Genomic DNA, 22948 nt, shown 5'->3' with positions numbered 1-22948 from the left:
CTCAGTATAGATTAGGAATACAATATGCAGTATGTAAATTATGCAGGTTGTTGGTTCAAGTCCAGGCTGTGTCAGTTGGCGTTTCTGTGTGGAGTATAGGTGTTTCCTAAGGCATCCGCTTTGTAAAACATTTGCTGGATAAGTTGGTGGTTCATTCCGCTGTGTCAATGCCTGATTAATAAAGGGACTAAGCTGAAAAGAAAATGAATGAATGAATGTTAACTGTAGCATTTCTAGTTGTTTTTTTTACAGTATACCAGACTAACATATCTGTTCAATTGTTTTCTGTTTAACAGTTTACAGTGGCATGTTCAGAACCCTAGAGGGCTGAACAGAGATTTTTTATTAGATCTAATTTATTTCAATTTACTACCTTTGCAATGAATTCTAGCTGAGAGTTATTATTTCTGTAAACATCTCATAATTGTACTAAGAAAAAGGATGTGTCTTGGGAAGATGGAGGAACATTTTTGTCTTACTAAATTGCTTGTTTCTTTCTTCGGTACTAAATTGCGGTTCATAAGGGGCCACGGAGCGTGCTGGTGTGGATCAGCGACTGACAGCCCAGAAAAACACCGTTGCGGAGGACCATTCCAAGAAATTCATCAAATGAAGTAAGAAAGGGGAAAAGACCCTTTCCTAAAACGGAGAAGAGAAAAAAAGCTGTTTTTCTTGGATTAAAGTCGATCTGTGCCAGCAAATCATTTGTAGCACAAACATTTTTAATGGCTCAACAAAGAGATGTGGTTTAAAAGGTTTAATGAGGTGCGAGTGTATTTGTGATCCTGTCAGTTTGGTTTTATAGAGATTTTATAGAACATCTGTGTCAGACTCGCACTATAGGAGCCAAACACATAACGTCAACTCTGTAAACTTTTGTTTAGATTTTTTCCTTTAAGTATTTAACTTGACTTCTGTTTTGGATTACTCTCATTTTAAACATTTGGATGTTGACTTTGTAAGTCAATAAAATGTTTACATATAACTAACCTCCTTTTTTTGGATTGTAGTCAATGTAGCAGAGATTTTAAAATCCTAGTAATGATAATTCGATCAATTCACCCAGTTCTACTGCACTGTAAAGAAATTCTCGCTGTCTTAATTTTTTTTTGTTGAATCAAATTAACTTTTTTAGTCATCTTACATCTAGTCAAACTAATCAAAAATATTGTAAAGGGCACCTATGATGAAAATCTTCTTTTTAAAGCTGTTTGGATAGAACTGTGTGTAGGTATAGTGTGTCCATGGTCATATTGAAAGACAATAAATCTTTTTTTTTTTTTTTTATTTCCTGATGCTAAAATAGGGTCCAAATCCCTCTAATTTTGAGGCCCACCACAACGTGATAGGAGCGCAGTTCCCCCATCCACCAAATCGATTAAAATGTTTCTATAGTGGCTCATATAATCATATCCACAAGACAGGACGTGCACAAAGCAACTGGGACTAAAAGATCTGTTCAGCGCTCTGATCATCAGTCATCATTAAATGTGATCAAGAATGAGATTTGCAAGCTTAAAACGTTTTTAAAACACGCATGACTGTAATAAATGACAGCGATTTTACTCTTTATGACCACAGCCGCATGTCTGTGCAATTATAAAAGAAGACGTTTCAATCCCGGTTTGTGTACATTAAATCAGGTTTATTTTGCACATATTTTGTAACATTGTGATATCCATACAGCAGTGGATGTTAACAAGTATCCTGTCACATTTGCGTGCAAAACCAGTGCAAAGTTAAACGCGTGTGCTCTGTGTGCATGTGTCTGTGTGAACTTTGTAACAGCATTGAGTGTGACTCATCATTGCTTGAATTAACTCCACAACAAATACATCAAATAATCATTGGGAAAGTTCTTACTGTAATATTTCTCACAAAGGTTACGTAAGATCTGCTTCCTACATGTCTGTCACTTTGCTGTTTATCTAACGCAATCTCACGGCAATTTGTAACTTTTTGATTTAGTGGCTAATTTGTATGAATTTGTACAATCTAATTCATACAATTTAATATGATTTGCTCATCACCCAATGATGGTTAGGGTCGGAGTTAGGTGCCATGACTCCGTTTTGAAGTTGTACATTTTCACACGACATTTTCACACGACATTTTTCACACGACATTTTCACACGACATTTTCATGTCTAATACGTACGTATTAGACAATAAACTAATGAAACGTAAAATATTTACGTTTCCTCATGAGATCAGGCTGGTTTATCTGACGTAGCCGAGGCAGAGAACGTGATAATGGTGGGCGGGGAGAACTAGCATTAAAGGCACAAGCAACACAAACAGCTAAGATGCTCAGAGCTGAAAAATACTAATTTCTGAAAGGTATAATACATAATCTGATGGGTGTTTTAAGCTAAAACTTTACAGATACATTCAGGAGACTTTATTAAATCTTGTAAAATAGGTACCCTTTAAAAAAAAAGTTGAAACCTGATTAATTTAATAAAATAAGTTAAAGCGACATAACAATATTAGTTGTCCTGACTTTTTGTCAATAAATTTTCTACAGCGTGATTTGCAATATGGTCCATGAATAATTCTCAGCACTAAAAATATTTTGTTTTTCTTCCCAAATCCTCACGTTTCTTTCCAGGTTTGTTTTCACGTGTCTGCCCTGTTTTTTGTCTTTTGTTCTGTTTCAGTGGAAAATAAGTGAGTGTTCTGTTTTCTTTCCATCTAATGATTTGATTAGTTTGTACACCTGCTCTGTTTCTCCCTGATTGTTCCCTCATGTACTTGAAGTCCCTCAGCTCTGCTCTCGTTTTATGTGTTTCTCTACTTTTCTTGTAGTGCTCTTTTTAATGAGTAAATTAAAGACTTTGAATTCATTCCTGGCGTGTTTCCCTGATTATATAGTTACAACAGTCACATCTGATCTTCACTAAAATGTTTCTGAAAGAGTACAATTTGTTACCGGTCAAAATGATGGCAATTAATCACTTTGAAATATCGTCACTCACTGTTAAAGGACATTTTGTTCATTTGTATTTTTCATGTTTTATTATGTTTTCCCCCATTTATTTATCCTTTTGAAATGCATTATGGGACCTTGATCGATCTTCCATCAATTTTAACCATGGAAAATGCTTAAAAGGTGACTTTTATTAACATTTTTAACAGTGATATATTGTCGGGATTGGTGTTGTATATTACACAGTACAATGACTTTTTAATAAACCGCCCATGAATTTTCAGTTATTTTATCACTTATCACAAGATTTACTTATCACATAAGATAGACTTATCACAATCTATATTATTTCTTATACATTACATTATTTCAAAATGGGACGTAGTAGCTATTGTTGAGGTCCCGAGAGGAAATCCGCTTGCTGACACCAGACAACAGGTCATCAAACTGAAACACTGCTAAAAGGCTCCATTATACAGTTATATTTTCTGGAGGGGTTGTTGAAGTCACAGAGCTGGGCGCACCTCTGTAAGGATCTAGTGGACTGATTACGGCGCCGAACAAATGTACGCTGTTTTTCAGCCTTCCTAAAGCACATGAATTCAGCTATTCTTTTAATAGGATCCATGTTAGCCATTTAGCAATGAAGCTAGAGTCACCGGCCAAACAGAAGCCCTGCACATGTTGCGAATCCGCATCTATAGTGAAGTTAATTTCACACGTGAATTAAGTAAATTTTACGCGCGAATGAATCGAGTAAACAATGTTTACTCGGCTATTTGTGCGTGAATAGTATGATTCATTCATGTGTGCCGCGTCTGTTATGAACACAGCATTAGAATGAATATTGTGCTGATTGTTTAACCGAAACTGTTGGATGGTCAGATGGGTTTGATGTGATTACCTGTAGATGGCAGACTAACGATGCTTAATAATCAGTGAAGAAGAATGCCTTGCATGTATGATTTGCCAGCCACCAGTGAAGTAATCAAGACAGTAACTTAAAAAGTTTGTAACTTTCAAGTAAATGCTCAAACAGAATTGACTCTTGTTTACATTTTGGTGACAAGTAAAATATTTGAAAGACACAGGATTTCGCTAACAATCTGTTTCACTGATGCAGTGGTGTTGCTTTTTTAAATATATAGTCATATTTCCCCTGCTAAAAAATCCAGCTTAAACCAGCCTAGGCTGGTTGGCTGGTTTTAGCTGGTCGACCAAGCTGGTTTTAGAGGGGTTTTGGCCATTTCCAGGCTGGTTTCCAGCCATTTCCAGCCTGGTCTTAGCTGGTCAGGATGGAAAATGACCAGCTAAAACCAGCTTGACCAGCCTGGTTTAAGCTGGACATAGCTGGTTTTGGCTGGGCTCCCAGCCTGGCTAGGCTGGTCAAGCTGGTTTTAGCTGGTCATCTCCAAGCCTAACCAGCTAAGACCAGGCTGGAAATGGCTGGAAACCAGCCTAGAAGTGGCCAAAACCCCTCTAAAACCAGCCTGGTTGACCAGCTAAAACCAGCCAACCAGCCTAGGCTGGTTTAAGCTGGATTTTTCAGCAGGGTCCTATAACTCTGCATGAACACATCCAGTTTAGCTGGAGAAAGAAATGCTGATCTCTTTTTTTAGATGTTGCCATGGTCACTCGTTATATCTGCAACCCGTTGATATTACTTTTATAAAGTCAGAGTGTGTGCTTAACACAACTCAAGTTGGTTTATTCAAAGTTAATTGACCCAACTCAGATCAGCTATTTCGAAACCGGAAACTCTGAGTTTTTAAATCTCTCAGTAAATCAATTGTTCAAGTTTAAACTCCAAGTTAGTTGAACCTCTTTACTGAAACAGGCCCCTGTTCTTGCAAGTTCAAAAAAAAGTTTTCACTGACCAGCAATTGACTGTGTTGTGCTCTGCACAAGTGGAAGTCATATACTGCCACTACTGGGCTCTCTTACAAAAGGCACAGGATCGCAGGAATTATCAAAATACATATTTGTTTACAAAATGAACAATCACAAGAACCACTGGAATCAAATAAAGAAAGACATGTAATACCAGACACTAGATTGACCAAAACACAGGACTTAAATACACAGGACATGATTAACTGATTACATACAGGCGTGACACACAGGTGAAACTAATGAACATCAAGACATGGCGGGAAACAGAACAAATCGATCACTGCACATGGTGAAATCACATGACATAATGACATAAACACGGAGAACATGGAACTACAATTACACAGAAATCACATGACTCATTCACACACAGAACCCTGACAGATACAAGGGCATTGTGAAAGATCTACCGTTAGTGGTGGTTCAAGGAGGAGGGCCCAATTTATTGGGGAGAGAATGGATCAAGGAGCTCGGTATAGGCTGGGAAACCCTGCATAGGATTCAAGGAATTGTGAAATTTATTTTACCTCTAGTTCTCAGTCAATATGAAGAACTGTTTAAAGAGTAGTTTGGGGAATTAAAGGGGCCACCAGCAAAGATTTGTGTAGACAAGGATGTAGTCCCACATTTTGTTAAAGCCAGACTAGTTCCTCATGCGATAAACAAAACTTGAAGCAGAAATAGAACGCTTGTTAAAAGAAATCTGATAATACAGTACATTCATGGGGTGATGACAAGCTTATCATGAACAGAGTCTCATAGTTGGACCAACACTCCATTCCTTGGATAGAAAATATGTTTGCAACCTTGTCAGGGGGACAGAAGTTTACAAAATGGATATGAGCTATGCTTACCATCAAGTAGCGTTAGATGTAGAATCCCTGATGTGACTGTGAATACACACAAAGGATTATTTCCTTACTGTGTTCTACCTTTTGGAGTCTCTTCTAGACTTTCTATCTTCCAACAGACCACTTAGGAGATACTACAAGATTTTTCATACGTGGCAATATTCCTTGATGAAATCCTGTTAACTGGCCCTAATGACAAAGAGCATCTCCGAACCCTGGCTAGAGTATTGGGAAGAATAAAGATCATTGACCACTATTGGTTTCAGTTTATGTATCTCTTCGGTGTACCACATCTGCCAGATTTAAATGCTAAACATAATTCTGATGTTACAAGGGAAAGATGTTTTCCCTGGTGAGTTGATTAGCTATAATAGAAAAACTGCATGTAACCGCATACACTGATTAAGTGGTGCACTTCACATACAAGATGTTGTTAATGGTATTTAAAGGCTTTTATCTTATTACAGCCACTTAGGACTACCATGAGCAGATGAGATGTTGCAAATGCGTTCAGTCCCTCTTAAAAAATGTAGGGCCTCAACAGTGCAACTCATGGAGGAAAATCACAAGTGGGACTAGACAGTCAACAAATCAGAAATAAGCACAAAACGAAAATCAGAAGAAAAGACCAATAATTATAAGATAATGATAATATACCCCAGGGCTGTATGATTAATCAGAAAAAAAAAGATTGCAATCTCAATTCGATTTTGCACACGATCATAATTCTTCTTTTCTACGATTCAGACAATTATATTTTCAAGGTCAGGAGAGAAGCATAAAGCCGGTCACACAAGTCCTCACATTGTTTTATATACATTGCGCAACAACATGACACCTTCAAATGGTGTTAAAAAGTGTATAAATACATACTGACTCACCCCAAAATGTAATTTCTGACTTCATGTAATGATGTATTTGCGGCTGCAAAATCACACATGAGCTGACGCACTGTTTGTTTACAACTGAGAGAACGTGAGTGCATGGCCATCAATGATAGTGAACAGAACCTGCAGAGGCTGTACATAACCGGTAATAAAGTAATTAATAATTAATAACCATTGCGTTAATAACCATTGCCCAGAGCAATGGTTCGGGAGCCGCGCAGGAGGTATGATTTGCTTGTCTTTTTTCTTCAGAGTGAGGAGTTCAAATCTTGCTTGGACAGTACTGTAAGGCTTCATACATAACATCTGTTTTTACAAGTAGATCAGTGAATAATTCACTCATATGATTCATTCAGGACTCAGGATTCAAAACATCACTGGAATGAGCAATTATATGGCTTTGTAACGACTTAGAGTAGTAAATTAAGTAGTAAAATAGAGTGAAAATTAAGAATATTCTGTTGTAATTGTAAATTTATGTAAATATAATGCACTACTACGATTACTATTTATTTTGGCTATCCTTGCTGACTTTCAAGATGATCATATGTTATAATATAGCAGACACACAGTTAGGTCCATAAATATTTGGACATCAACACAATTTTAACATTTTTGGCTCTATACACCAGCAAAATGGATTTGAAATGGAACGACAAGATGTGCTTTAACTGCCAGCTTTAATTTGAGGGTATTTACATCCAAATTAGGCGAACAGTGTAGGAATTACACGAGTTTGCATATGTGCATCCCACTTGTTAAGGGACCAAACGTAATTGGACAGAATAATAAATCATAAATCAAACTTTCACTTTTAACACTTGGTTGCAAGTCCTTTGCAGTCAATTACAGCCTGAAGTCTGGAACGCATAGACATCACCAGATGCTGGGTTTCATTCATGGTGGTGCTCTGGTCTTCAGTTCCTACTTGTTCTTGTGGCTTTTTCCCTTCAGTGTTGTCTTCAGCAAGTGAAATACATTCTCAATTGGATTCAGGTCAAGTGATTGACTTAGTCATTGCATAATATTCCACTTTTTTCCTTCAAAAACTCTTTGGGTCATTCTCCATCTGCACTGTGAAATGCCATCCAATAAGTTTTGAAGCATTTGGCTTAATATGAGCAGAAAATATTGCCCGAAACACTTAAAAATTTGTGCTGCTTTTGTCAGCATCACATCATCAATAAATACAAGAGAAGCAGTTCCATCGACAGCCATACATGCCCACGGCATGTCACTACTACCACCTTGCTTCACTGCTTAGGATCATGAGAAGTTTCTTTCCTTCTCCATACTCTCCTCTTCGCATCACTCTGGTACAAGTTAAACTTGGTCTCATCGGTCCATAGTTGTTTCAGCAATGTGAAGGCTGATGGAGGAGTCGCTGACCTCTCTATTCTGTCGCCTATGCACGAATATATCTGAGGACGCGAGTGGTGAGGGAGGTGTCGCGGACATAACCAAGGACGCGGGTGGTAAGGGGGGTGTTGCGGACGCCGCCCTCTCTATACTGCTGTCCTAGGCGGCCGCCTAGGTCGCCTCTATGGACGCGCCGGCCCTGGTTGTGACTGACTACACACTGAGTTAAACCATAGCCAATGAAGGGTCGTAGTAAGGTTGATCATTTACTAGGGATGTAACGGTATCAGAATTTCACGGTACGGTAATACCTCGGTATGAATGTCACGGTACGGTATTTATTGAATCATTTACAGGAAAAAACAAAACTTATGAAAATACTCCAAAAAAGTGCCAAAAGTGTCAATGACATACAAATTAGTCATCTATCTGTAAGCTTTGAAACAGGAACTTCAATTTTAATAACAAAAAATTATTAAACCATGTAAAAAAAAAGTTTCAATTTAGTATTGTTGAAAACTCATCACAATCAACATTTAATCACACTCAGCCCACCTACCCAGATGAGAGCTCTGCTAGTCGGACTTCTCATCAAGCATCTCCTGCTGGATCTAATCTCACTATATTTATTAAACGGGATATTTCATTTATCTTGTTGTCTTTATCTAACGACATATTCCCTGACTTTGGGCATTGGAATCTATTACTTGTTCTCAGGTAACGTGTTTTGGCTGAGCGCAAAGATAAGTTAATGATTAATGTAACCACGTACATTCTGTATATTGACTGATCGCTTGCCTTTATTTCCTATAATGTATAAACTTATTGTATGTTACACTTTTAAAATGGCCATTATCGATTCTTAAAACTGATACTCAGCAAAAGAGAGGGTGCGTTTCGTATTTTCACTGAAATTGAAAGGAGGCAGTTGTTATCGGCTCCGTTTTGTTATAAATGTCCACACAGTGAAGATGACGCTCATCTTATGCAGCACGGCGCCTCAGCATGTCTGCTGTCTAAGTTGCTAATATTAAAATGAAAATAGGCAGTTCCTTAAATCATGTTTACATTTTATTGTTTACAAAGTGAAACAACGAAGCCAGGGTGATGTGAATGAAGTTATAAAGTACACTGTTCCCTTTGAAGATTTACCCGTGTCCTCGGTATAACGTTGACTAACCATATTCCGTACACAACGATGTTCCGTACAGATGACCTTTTAACGCTAATCTCTGAATAAATACTTATGGGTCGTAGGCAAGCTATATATCTGTGTAATCTTTAATTCTCACTCTTTCAGTCCCAACCACAACAGAGACATTCCTACTATATGTTTCCGAGTAAAATCAGTAAGTTTGCTACGTCCACCTAATGCGCTTGAAAACAGAAAGTGGGCAAGCTTTAAGTGCGAGTGTCGCCTGGGAGGGGAGACATTTAAAGCCCCGACAATATGCTTTTGCATTTAATTTATGCATCACACGGTATTACAGTCTTTATGAAGTGAATATTATGTTATCACAAATTGTTAAATAAATTATCTTTTGTTAAATAAATGCTTTGAAATGGGGATGTTTAAACATCAATTGTGGGTAAATACCGCATGTCGCAACTCTCCGCCTGAGAGACAGGCTGCAAACGCTGTTTGGATCCTCCTTTTGCAGTAATGATGTTTATATTCATAAAAGGTCAGTCAAGTTAGCTTCAATGTGCATGAATTTAATGTTTTTATATTTTAAATTGTCATGCTGTAATAAAATAAACATGATATAAAAAGTAAATGATTTTGAGGCTATTTCATTTAAAACTTTCATAAAATAGTTATTTGATATATCATTAACTTCAAGTTAAACACAATAATAGTATATTCTGACATAAGAATTTAATAAGACTTCAAACAATGCCCATTTTTGTCAGTAAATTAAAGTTATGCGCCCTGTACGGAACACTATTTTAGTCGTGTACGGAACACCGTTAATACCTATCATCTTCCGTACACATGCGAAGACGGTACTTATCCCATCTTTTCTCAAAAACTACTGGTCCAAAAGACATCAATCAAGATTTGGATTGTGCAATAGGTATTCCCCCAGAGAATGAACACACAAGCATGCTTATCTGGCTTTCAATGACGGAGGAGTGGTCGTTTGAGTGCGCTGAATAGCGAAAAGTGTACGGAACATGGTTAGTCTACGTTAGTCTGCTTTTCCATATCAAACTGAGAAGAAGAGACTGCAGCCTTGATCAAAACTTGCGAAGTCTGAACTTACACGGAAAGAATGCAGCACTGAACTGTGCGTGTTAGGCTACTTAATATTCAGGAAAAGCCCCAATCAGAGGCGAACGTCTGCATCCCCGCCTCCGTTTTCAGACGTCTCTGTTTTCCATCATCCACAATGAGACGGAGCAGCAGCGTTTCAGAATGAAAACAACCTCTCCTGCGTTTTCGAAACGCTCCGTTTTCGGCGCTCGAGAACTCCGGCGTAGTGTGGACGGTTGGCGTAACCGTAGCAAAACTTATGTAAACGGGGCCTTAGAGTTTTCCAGCTCTTTTCATCCCCGCTTCTAGCAGCACACTCCATTTCCGCATTACTGGATCTGTAGCGACAACAGACCGCAAGGGATGATGGTCAAGCATGGGCTGATGGGAACAGTAGTTTTCGTTACCTCCCGTTCGCTTCAATCGCCTGAGCAAATTTTCTCAGAAGACCTATAGTTTTACCGAGTCATGCGACTTCGGTAATATCGAAAAAAATTAATATTGCGGTATGACGGTATTTACAATACCGTTACATCCCTATCATTTACTGTCACTGTTACTGTCATAAACAGACTACAGTGCTACTTGCAGTAGGAATTACACTAGCCAACAAACTTGAAAAACATTGTATTTTTTACAAAATAATCATTATGCAAAACATAAACTTTTGGCATTGCCTCTATGAAGATTTTAAGCAGTTGGTTTAGATTGTCTGAGAGAGAACATGTCTGACAAGGCTTCCACAAAGTGCCAGGAACACTAACAGGAAGTGACTTAACAGGAAGTATGTCATAACGCAAAATACTTTTGTATTTTTGTATTTGTACTTCTTACACATGAAGTAGATTAATTCATTAAATTATACATTTCATATTTTAACAAAGGAAATATGCATATAAAATATGTAAAGAAGATATTTTAATGTGAAACTTTTTAAAGGGCAACACATTCATCTATGTAAACACACAAACACAATATTAACATTATACCAGACCCTTTAAAAAGTATTTCCCAGCCACAAGATTTTTTGACAGGGAAGTTGAGTGTCATCGAATGACAGCTGTGAAAGTGTGTTGTGGGACTGCTGTACATTGTTTATTATTATGGATTATAGACAGCAAAATTTAGCAGGTTTTTTGTTGGTAAAGCATGACAGTAAAACACAAACAGTTATAAATATATTTAAAAAATTTTGTTTGTTGTAAAAATTTGTAATAATGACAAACAAAATACTAATTTGTGCATCTCCTGACTTTCGTACGCAGCCATGCTGCTATTGTAGATGGTGTATTCTGGGAATATGTCTTACCCAAATTTACCCCAAATTTTCTTTTGAGTGTGGTCCTGAAAAATCTCAGTTTTAATGGCTATCTAGCCCTTCCGCTTAGCCCTACACCTTCAAGCTAAGGAGAATTAGGACACCAAGCTAAGGAGTAGAATTAGCATTGGGTCCTAAACTACAGAGGTAGATTTTCAATTTTTATATATATTTTTTTTATTTAATAACATTGCTAAATGAAAACTCATAAAAATACACTGACTTTTACTAAATGTTTGTTTATTTCATTCTAATATTTATTCTTTTTCTTTTCGGCTTAGTTCCTTTTTTAATCTGGGGTCGTCACCTGCGTAATGAACTGCCATGTAATGAATGTGCTGACAGAGAAGGATCCATATGCAGTATGTTTATTAAACAAATGAAGTATAACAGAACTTTAATGATAACAGGAATACTCAAGTGTACGGGAGGTTGTGACAGGCTTGAAGACTGGCAGATTACGATCGGCATCAGGATACAGGCTGAGATCGGGGCTGACGGCAGAGGGTCAGAGTCCAGAGGCATGCAAAGTTCTGGGCAGGTGGCGAGTAGAGACAAGGTCGATAAACAGTCCAGGTTAGCAACGAGAGACTAGTCAGAAGGCAACGAATAATGATCAGAAATGTATGCAGGGCAAAACAAGACTTCGCACTGAGAGGTGAGTGAGAGCTGCTTAAATGTGTGTGTGTGGATGTGGATCAGGTGCAGGGTAATCAGCGTCAGGTATGGGGAACTCTGGGGAATGGAGTTCTTAGAAGGCCTGTGATAGTGACCTCTGCTGGTCAGTGAGGGGAATAGCTGGGACCAAGTCAGTGACATGCCAACTTATCCAGCACGTTTTGAGCAGCAAATGCCATTCAAGCTGCAACCCATCTCTGGGAAACATCCATACACACTTATTTACAAACACTCATACACTACAGTCAATTTTAGCATACCCATTTCACCTGTACTACATGTATTTGGACTGTGGGGGAAACGGAGCACCCAGAGGAAACCCATGTGAACACGAGGAGAACATGCAAACTCCACACAGAAATGCCAACTAACCCAGTCAAGGCTCGAACCAGTGACCTTCTTGCTGTGAGGCGAACGCGCTACCCACTGCGCCACCGTGTCACCCTTCATTCTAATATTGTTATTTCATTAAAAATTGCAAAACAGAGTTCTGAGAGTTTCTACCTTGAATGGCTATAACTGACCGCATACACTTTTTCTCATGACTTTGTACATGAGTATATTTTATTAGCTAATTGTAAGACTTCTTTTTGCTAAGTGATTCTTTACTCAATTAATGAACCTGAAGAGGAAAACTTAATAACTGTCACATAACCAGCGATCGCTCTCCAGAGATCGCTGGTTCTCACACGAACACTCTGGACTACACTTCCGCCTTCCTCTGGACTACATATGCGTACATGCTCTCCGGTCACACTCACGCCTGCTCACTCATCAAGATTGATTACCTTCTCACCAGCTGAGCCTTGTCAGAGACTGATTACACACCCTACATAAACCCCTCATTTACTCATCCAGTTTGCAGAGTCTTGTTAGCTGTATTAGTAGCATTACAAAGCGGTTTCCCTGTCTTGTTTCCCGTGTTTAGACCCTAGCCTTGTTTACCTGTGTTCTCTTGTGTAGCCGCCTGCCTTACGACCTATTGCTTGTTTTTTCACTACGATTCTGGACTGCCTGCATATACCCGTTTGTACATGTTTGATCATTGCTTGCCTGACGCTGAATAAACCTGCATTGTGGATCTTACCTCCAGTTGTCTCTGTCACTCCCCCCGTCATTACAATAACAATCTGGCATGACATGGCATGATATCCATCTCTCTGAATGATTAGCAATGTTGTTTCGCTAACGTGAGTGGATTTATGCACAGTAAATATTTAGTCATTTGCTATGTGTAACGACTGGGTGGAGTGAAAAGACAACTGGAGGTAAGATCCAGTATGCAGGTTTATTCAGTGTCAGGCAAGCAGTGGTCAAATCAGGTGTTAACAGGTATATGCAGGCAAATCCAAAATCGTAATCAATATTCAGGTAAGGATGGCTGATGTGAAACTGACGTTTTGACACAGTGTCAAGATCGCGAAGCGCAAGTGTTTCGAAACACTGCACCGAAGCATGATCCGAAACACCCAGGTCACGTGACTAAAGTGTTTCGAAACACTTGGTCACGTGACTAAAGCGATTCAAAGCATTGATCATTTCAGAGGCGTTTCAAGACCCGCAGAATCTGCATTTAACTGTCATGATCAAGATGTCAACTGTGTCTTGTATGGCCTAGTGGACCGTGCGTGTGCACTACAGTACTGTGTTTCAAATTTGTTTTGGGTTCGAATCCCGACTAGTCCAAATACTCCAAAATCATGATTTTATATATTTTAACCATGTTACTGTTTTATGGTGTAGTCTAGATAGGATACAGCTGCGGATATGCCATCAATTTAGCATCATTTTTGTAACACTGTAAAACAATAATTCATATTTTACAGTACTGTGATGGTTTTAGGTTTTGGATAGACGTTAATAAAATACAATGGAAAATTTAATTAATAATATAAGTAATTATTGTTAACTTCTGGCCACAAAACAATACAAATTTATTTACAAGGTGTTTATTCGTATGTCAGAGCAATGTTGAAACAAAACGATACAATAACAAAGCATTACCAACTGGTGTTAAAGCATTTCAAAATAACTGTTTTCGTCTGGGTTCGAACCCATTATTCCCACATGGCGGACACGAACTCTAACTGCTCAACTAAACCATTTGCAGATTCAAGGCTACAAAGTGGGATTTCATACCCTAATTTGCTCAACTGTTCTTTGCTGAAGCTGTTTCAGTAAAATACAAATAAAATGACCACTAGGTGTCACCGTAGAGTGGTGTTTCGAAACGTTTCGAAGCTTCGACACATTTGCTTCGATAGTTTCAGTGTTTCACGAAGCCTCGCTTTGCCCACCACTATATTCAGGCAATAGGTCATAAGGCAGGCGGCTAAACTAGAGAACAAGGGTAAACAAGGCTAAGATCTAACACGGAGAAACAAGACAGGGAAACGCGTTGTAATGTCACAAAATGCAAACAAGACTCTGCAACCAGGGAGAGTGAATGAGTGGTTTATGTATGGTGTGTTATCAGTCTCTGACAGGGTTCAGCTGGTGAGTGCAATCAAGTTAGAGGAATGAGCATGGGTGTCTGGGAGCAGTGCATGTATGAAAATGTAGTCCTGGGAAATGCGGAAGAGTAGTCTTGGTGTTCGTGTGAGAACCAGCGATCTCTGGAAAGCGATCGCTGGTTGTGTGACACTATGAGTTCAGCATGATTTTAAATGTCACGTCAATTACGTAATTAAAACACTGTTGCTTCTTTGAAATAAGATCAAACCATTCTCTATGCAGCATGATTAATAACGCACCAAAGGGTGCAACTATCGCAATAATGAACATTCCGCCTCTGCAAGAAAAATATAAACTCTTTGAAGATATGAAGAGAAAAGTATCATGTCCTCCTCAAACAGTTTTACGAAAGGAGGGTTAATTTGATCCAGAGCCTTTGTTTTATTTCAGACATGTAACGATAACATGTCTTGAAAGCTTTAGTGATTTCTGGCCACTGGATTAGAGAAGAAAGCAAACACACTGTCATCCGCAATCACAGGAAGACAAATAACTCAGCCTTCTACGGTCTCGCATCAGAATATCGGCCAGTCAGCGATTATGTTCGCCCCTTAGGATTAAGCTATCAGAATTTATCTCCCGGACGCTATTAGACTCAGCTACTCCCTTACTTTAGACTGTTCATGCTCTCCATATATCACCCCAATATCTGGAGAAATCCGCAAGTAAAATACAGCTCAAGAACTAGATTTACAAAGAAGAAGTTTATTCAAGTGTGCTATTAGAATATACTTCTTTTAAACAAAAATTTATTTCACTCTACTTTTTATGCACTTTTCAGAAATGTGCTTTATATTACACTTTATACTGACTGAAATGTTTTTATATTTGTCTGTCTCTTCATTTTCCACCTTCTTTTCTCTTGCCCCACTTTTCCTCAGGTCTTGAGGTGTCATGTTGCTTGCAGTAGGGATGCGATGATTTATTCAATGATATTTGGCTGTACGATTATAGTCCAACAAGTAATTACGGTTTCATCATTATCACAATTATTATGCATTCATTAATTTAAAAACATTACTAGTTTAGAAAATCTTATGAAAACTCCTTAATTAATAATTAATACAGCACATGATATTAAAAACAAACAATAGTCCATTTCTCTCTCTGTGCTTAAAAATAAGTGACATTTAAACATAAGTAATAATTTTACACTGACAATACATGACAGAAAAATGAATGAAGAAATAAAAAAAAAGACTAAATAAAAAATAGTATTTGTCTAATGCAGGTCTTGAAATTACCGGTGCTCCCAACTTCAAATTTTAGGAGCACCAGAAAACATTTTGAAACAACCACCAAAAATGAATAAGCACCACTGCAAATTGTATATTTTCAGATTTATTGTTTTTAAAAACAACATCAAATATAGCTGCAAGCAGCAGTTATCGGGGCCAAGTAGCCCAGCAGCCACATCATAAACAAGCATGGCAACAAGCTACATAGCAACTGGAAAATTCTATAACTTTTTTGGCAGCATGTTTGCTGGAAATTGGGCTGGCGTTCTATGGAAAGTAAAAAAAAAAAAAAATTTTCAAACTTATTCAAGATGGTGGAAAGGACGTTGTGTAAATTATGGAATAACTTATATCAATGTTCACATATTAATGACACAAGGGATTTGCAAGACTAGTCTGATGACAATAGACAAAACTATTTAAAAGTCATTTAAAAAATGTGGTTTGATTTTAATTGATAGAATTAAATTTTACTCAGAAGGTGGCTAAAACTGACATAGTTTGGTCAATGTCAAGTCTAGATCACACACATATCTGCTTTAAAAGCAGATATGGGAGAACAGAGCGAAAGAAAGAGAGAGAGAGAGAGAGAGAGAGAGAGAGAGAGAGAGAGAGAGAGAGAAATACACAAACAGAGCACAAATAACAAAAATGCATAACACACTATGAAAGCAATGAATGGTTATTTTGTCAAAGTTAACCAGTGACTTATATATTTACTCATCTGTTGGGATTATTCAAAATTTATCAAAGATAGTGAACAAAATCTTGTTATCAGTCACACCTAAATATTTATCAATACCAGATGGGAAGGATAGTTCAGAAAGAGGGCAAGAGTGTGCCTATCCAGGACCTTTTCTCTCTAGATTCCAGAGTTGTTTTGTTTTATTATAGGGCACATTTTAATTCTGAGTAAAATCCATCCCTACAAGTTCATGAAGTCACCCATGTTGTTTGTCTCCAAAATTAGCTACAGCCAGAACCTGGACTTGCTTAATTTTTGCTGTCAGTGTAGCTTTAAATTTAAAGGGTCACGAAACACCAAAACACATTTTTTGAGCTGTTGACAGTCGTATATGTGTCCCACACTGCTAAAAACACTATTAGGACACCTATATTTCACTAAAAAGTGTAAATTGGTTGTTTTTGTGTTATTTCAAGCAAATTCGTATTTCCTGTTTGAAACGAATTTTTGAAGCTGCGTCACGGTCATGAGATAATAGCGATGTATTCCAGCGTGCAGACTGGACGCCTGTGCCATAGTGAGTCTTATTACGTCTTACAGTGTGATGCATTAATACATGAGTAAGGCTTGGTTCAAACCAATCAGCGCGCTCTATTTTGCAACTTCATTAATATTCATTAGTGTCACCGCGTTTACGCCACAGAGACGCCACGTTGTGTTGGCAAAACAAGCGTGAATTGTTGCTTTTATAGTTTGCTGCCATTAAGTTTCGTTTTTATTTTCTCTCTGTGAGAGCTCAGCTGGATCACGAGTGGATTAACACTGTACGCGACGCTCAACAACAATAACTTACGTGTCTAAGGAGGATTATTGTTTACCTGAGAGCTGTTCTCATCTGCAAACGCTGAAATCCGGATTCGCTTGTAACGTTAGTCTTCTCTTCATAAAGACGCGGCTCTAGTTGCTGGTGATTGTCCTGTCTCTACAGATTTGGTAAGTGAGCGACCAGTGCTCTTTGTTTATTCAGTTTGTCCGTATCGAATTAAGTTAACTATTGCACCGAGTGCAAACATAGCACCGCATTTTGTGACCGGAATAACACACGCGGCTTTCTGACGCTACCCGCCGTGTGCATCTAAGTTTCCAGGAAATGCGGAGTTTTTTGTTTCTCTCATTCGCCGTGCGGTATCAAACATTGCATGAAAAATACACGCTTAGAGCAGCTCCTCGAATTAAATATCTCGTTTGTCGCGAGGGGCATGAATGAATTCCCTGAATGAAAGAGCCAAACTGCAGTTAAAGTCCAACATTTAATAATTTGGCAAATAATTCGACTACAGATGTCCATGTAGGTTAAACACCATCACTTTCTCATGTGTGTGTATTTTGACTGACACTCCCACACCATCCCACTTTAGTTCCTCCGACACTCCCCCCTAAACAGAGCTGGACATGCCCACTTTTCTGACTTTTTCCAAAGTAGAGGTGTGAAAACACCCTGCTGAAACGAGGGGGGTTCATGGCCCTTTAAGAAACATTCCTTCAAAAATAACCTGCCCGCAGTCATTCAGTCTTTAATCTCGGTAGGAAGAATGACAAGTGAATCGGTAAAACAATACTAGATTGAACCCACTGTGCTGTTTGGCACCAACTTCAAAGATCTCTTGATGTTTAATTAATCCATAGTTCATCTCAATACCATAAAAATCCATATTGCTAAGTGATGAATGGCGCACGTGTTTAAAAAAACTGTGCATGTGTTTAAAAAACTGTGATCTTAGACACAATAGACAATATCTTGAGCTTCTTTATATCCAAGATCCCATGAAAATTCGCTTGAAATCTGTGCGTCACAGAAAAACCCTTAGTTCTTATCTCTTCATGGCGTTTTAAACCACAATTGGTCATGACGCATTACGAAGGATTAAATGGAGAGAAAAATGACACAAAACATGCCATTGATTAGCAGCTAGCAAACGTGGTAATAGATGGCATATGTGTAGAACTCAAGACCGAGAGGAAGGACAAAAATATTTTTAAGTCATTTCAATTGGACACTGAGCAGACCCTTGTATCGCATGGGAAAGGATATAATGGTGAATTACATACATCATGCTGGGTTATCATCAACATGTGTGCATTAAACCATATGCCGTACATTTAGCTCAGACAGGAAGCAGGAATATGTTACCAGGGGGTTATGAAGTAGATAAATTAATATAAACAAATGTCATTTAGGAGATAATCCAATATGAGGATTTTTAAAGTCAACAGCCTGCTTAAATTGTGAGGGAAAGGAGATCCCGCCCTCTTGCGATGTAAAAGGAACACAATGTACTGCGCATGAATCTGTCTCACGCTTGCTGTGCTGTGCCTGTAAGATAATGTATTGCACATTGCAGGCTCCTGTAGTTTCATGCGTCCTTTCACAAGGCTTTAATGCATCCAGACAGATGTGGAGAGCGGAATGACATCACAAAAAAACAAAACTGTACCTAAATGCTCCCAGAAGATAGGTCAGATGTCTTGCTTTGTGGTTTTAGGCAATACAATCTCACTGTTATTTGGAACTATTTTATGGTTTGCTGAAACGGTGGATAAGTTGTTGTGACTCTTGTTTTTTTGTTTTTTTTTTGCAAATCTGAAAGCTGTGGCTTTATCATACTACTTCAACAGGATTTGTATTTGGTTACAAAATAACCAAGGCACCTAACACTATAAGCCTGTTTAGACCTGGCTACAATGCATTTTTTTTTCTGATCGCATAGCTGTCTGGTTTCTTAAAATGTTCCCATCTACATTTGACCTCATGAATGCGTCTTTGCTAAAATAATATGATTCCAATCTTTAAATGCTGCCCTATATGCACATTTAATTAGGCGACGTCGACTAAAGTGTCAGATAGGGTCAGAAAGGGTCCATCTGACCAAGGTGCATGCATTTCTGAGAGAGGGAGAATGATGCAGCAAGCATTTTTGGCACAGCTGAAAATTAGATTTGATTGATATCTGAGTATTATCCAGCATCATGGAAAAAACTGGCTTCACTTAAAGATTGTAGAATCTTGCAAATGTGTTAGGTGTTGCCTAGCCCACAGCTCTACAGATGCAGTGGCGTAGCGCAAAATGCGGAGGCCCCCCTGCAGGGATCGCTGACGGGACCCCCTGATGAAGGGGGGTACGTCATACGTCAATTTGCATATCACTGACGTCATCACGTTCTACCGTTTCTGTTTAACAGCCTATGGTTAATAAAGGGGTATTTATAATTGCACTACACTTTATATAAGCATGTTTATTTAACTAAATTTATTGCTGTTTGAATACAGTATGTCATTATAGATGTGTAGTGAATGTGCAGTAATCTCTCATATGTAATAAACTCAGACAAGTTCAGAAACTGTCACTAAAATATCTGTGATTGTGAACAAGAAAAGAATAAACGGTCCAATTAAATTGTTAAAATAAAGTAGAAGTAGATCGGTTTGACTGTACAAGGGAAATACCTTCACACTGCTGGTGCTAAATCATTTGTCGTCGGTACGCAGAGGGGTGATCTGCTCTCGGCCTGCAGGTGGGAGAGGCTGCTGTACGAGGGCTGACTGGGCCGCCTGTCAGTGCTGTGAGGCGGGGGAGGGGTCGGCGGCATCACACGCAGCTTGTTGAGAAGAGTAGGGACGGTACAGTATGGACAAATGACAGTCTAAAAAAAATCTCCGATAACACACAAAAAAGTCGCTAGATTTGTCGCTAGGGGGGTCTGAAAAGTCGCTAAATCTAGTGACAAAGTCGCTAAGTTGGCAACATTGGCGGCAAGCAATCAGAATGAAGTAGTCCACCGCTTGAGAGGTGTTCAGAGAACACAGACGTGTGAACTTTGGTTCCGACCACAGTTGTTCCCAAGAGATTATTGAAAATCGCGACGACGCGGGGCCCCCTAATCACGCGGGGCCCCCCCGCGGTGCGGGCCCGTCCGCTACGCCACTGTACAGATGACTGCTTAAGAGGTGCCACTCACTATTGAGCCCCTGTTTAGACTGATACATTTTAGTTTTAAAACGCATACGTTTTGCTACGGTTATGCTTACGCTTTTCGTCCACACTACCTTTGAGTTCGAGTTTTCGAGCTTTTTTCAAATGCTGAAGAGGCGGTTTTCATTTCAAAATGCTCTTGCTACGTGTCAGTGTGGATGGAGGAAAACAGAGACATCTAAAAAATGAAGGTGTGGCTGCAGAAAGTGAGGTTTTTCTCAATATTAAGTAGCCTACACAAGTTCAGTTTTGCACCCTTACCTTAAGTTCCTTAAGACTTCACAAGTTTGATATGGAAAACAAACTCCTGAGGACACGTCAAGTAAAACCTGTGTAATATCATTCGCATCACCCTGGCTACGTTGTTTCACTATCTTAACATTCATTCATTCATTTTCTTGTCGGCTTATTCCCTTTATTAATCTGGGATCACCACAGAGGAATGAACCGCCAACTTATCCAGCAAGTTTTTACGCAGCGGATGCCCTTCCAGCTGCAACACATCTCTGGGAAAACTATCTTAACAATAAAATGAAAACATGATCTAAGGAACTGCTTATTTTCATTTTGATATTAACTTAACAGATACTTAAAAATGCTGAGGTATCATGTAGCTACATATTTATATGACCGTTATCTTCACTGTATGCATATTTATAACAAAACTGAACCTATAACATAGCTGCCTCCTTTCATTTTCTTCAAAAAATATAAAACACACCCTGTCTCCTTTGCTTAATATCAGTTCTAATAATGATCATTATAAAAGTATAACATACAATAAGTTTATATAATATAGGATATAAAGGCAAGCAATCAGTAAAATAGGCAGATTCAGTGTACGTTGTTACATAAATTATTATATTAACTTATCTTTGCACTCAGCCAAAATACATGACCTGAGAACAAGTGATAGTATGTTAGTATTTCTCTTCAGGAAATCACTGAAGGCATATATCATGTTATCATAATGACCTAATGTGACAATAGTATCGTAATACTGTGCATTTAACACAGTGGCCGTATTCATCAATGTAAACACACCAGAAGTAACATTAACATTATAGCAGACACCGTAAAAAGCCCATTCCCAGCCATTAGACTGTTCTGACAGGGTATTTGAGTGTCGGAATGTTGTGGGACTGCTGTACATGATTTATAATATGGCATTATAGATTTTCATTCATTCATTCATTTTCTTGTCAGCTTAGTCCCTTTATTAATCCAGGGTCGCCACAGCGGAATGAACCGCCAACTTATCCAGCAACTTTTTACGCAGCGGATGCCCTTGCAGCCGCAACCCATCTCTGGGAAACATCCACACACAGTCATTCACACACACACAGTCATACACTACGGACAATTTAGCCTATCCATTTCACCTGTACCGCATATCTTTGGACTGTGGGGGAAATCGGAGCACCCGGAGGAAGCCCAGGCGAACGCAGGGAGAACATGCAAACTCCACACAGAAACGCCAACTGAGCCGAGGTTCAAACCAGCAACCCAGCGACCTTCTTGCTGTGAGGCGAACGTGGGACCCACTGCGTCGCCCGGATTATAGATTTCAGCGTTTTTTATTTTAGCGTTTTGTTTTTTTAAGCATGACGGTAAAACATGAACATGGTTATGAATATATTAAAACATGTTTGTTTGTTGTAAAAATTCGTTATAATGACAAAAAAAAATATATATTAATTTGTGGATCTCCTCACTTCCAGCCGTTCTGCCACTGTGGCTGGTGTATTCAGGGAAATTTTCTTATCCTTGGTTTCGAGTGTGGTTCTGAAAAATCTTCGTTCGAAGGGCCATCTACCCCTTCCCCTTAGCCCTATGGCTTCAAGATAAAGAGAACTGGGACCCCCCTACCCCTTGATGTGAACGTGCAAAACAAGGGGTAGGGGTTAGGGAAAGGCCAAAGAGATTGGGCCTTAATAAAGAGCTGTGCCTTGTGATAATCAAGTCCACCTTTGTCCTGAGAAAAGAGATACTGAGCACAGGGATGAGCATGCTGATTTCTTTGTTTGTCCAAATCCTAATGGCTGAGATGCAGAAGCAACACGTCCCTTTGCATCACTAAGATAAGCGAGTCTTAATAAATATGCTCGAAAATTTAAGATGCAAATGCTTGTCCCCAAAAGAGTGGACAGGGCTCCTCTGCAGCAATGGTCTCAAACTCAATTACTAGAGGGTCGCAGCTCTGCATAGTTTAGCTCCAATCACCTCCAACTCACACCTGCTAGTCTCTAGTAGCATTGAACACCTTGATTAGTTGGATCAGGCGTGCTTGATTAGGGTTGGAGCAACA

At 38.8% G+C, this 22948-nt stretch overlaps 1 protein-coding gene across 4 annotated transcripts in view; it reads left to right on the top strand.

Annotated features, from left to right (window-relative positions):
• The window catches only part of LOC103910208 (sorting nexin-16-like), a 38041-nt gene extending 35195 nt beyond the window's left edge, over positions 1-2846 (top strand). For 3 of the 4 annotated variants that reach the window (XR_015478224.1, XM_087240447.1, XM_087240448.1), the window contains one exon: positions 525-2845. Coding sequence is in view for 3 of the 4 variants with exons in the window: in XM_087240447.1 (XP_087096573.1) it covers positions 525-618 (94 nt within the window). In the remaining variant the exon portion in view is untranslated. Of the gene's footprint in view, positions 1-524 lie in introns of all 4 variants that reach the window. The other variant, XM_087240446.1, reaches the window with a different exon arrangement.
• The last annotated feature ends 20102 nt before the right edge of the window (positions 2847-22948 follow it).

Source organism: Danio rerio, chromosome 2 (genome assembly GCF_052040795.2).
Source record: "Danio rerio strain M-AB ecotype USA chromosome 2, GRCz13ab, whole genome shotgun sequence".
NCBI classification, from domain to species: Eukaryota; Metazoa; Chordata; class Actinopteri; order Cypriniformes; family Danionidae; genus Danio; species Danio rerio.
This window is presented reverse-complemented; position numbering and strand designations above follow the sequence as displayed.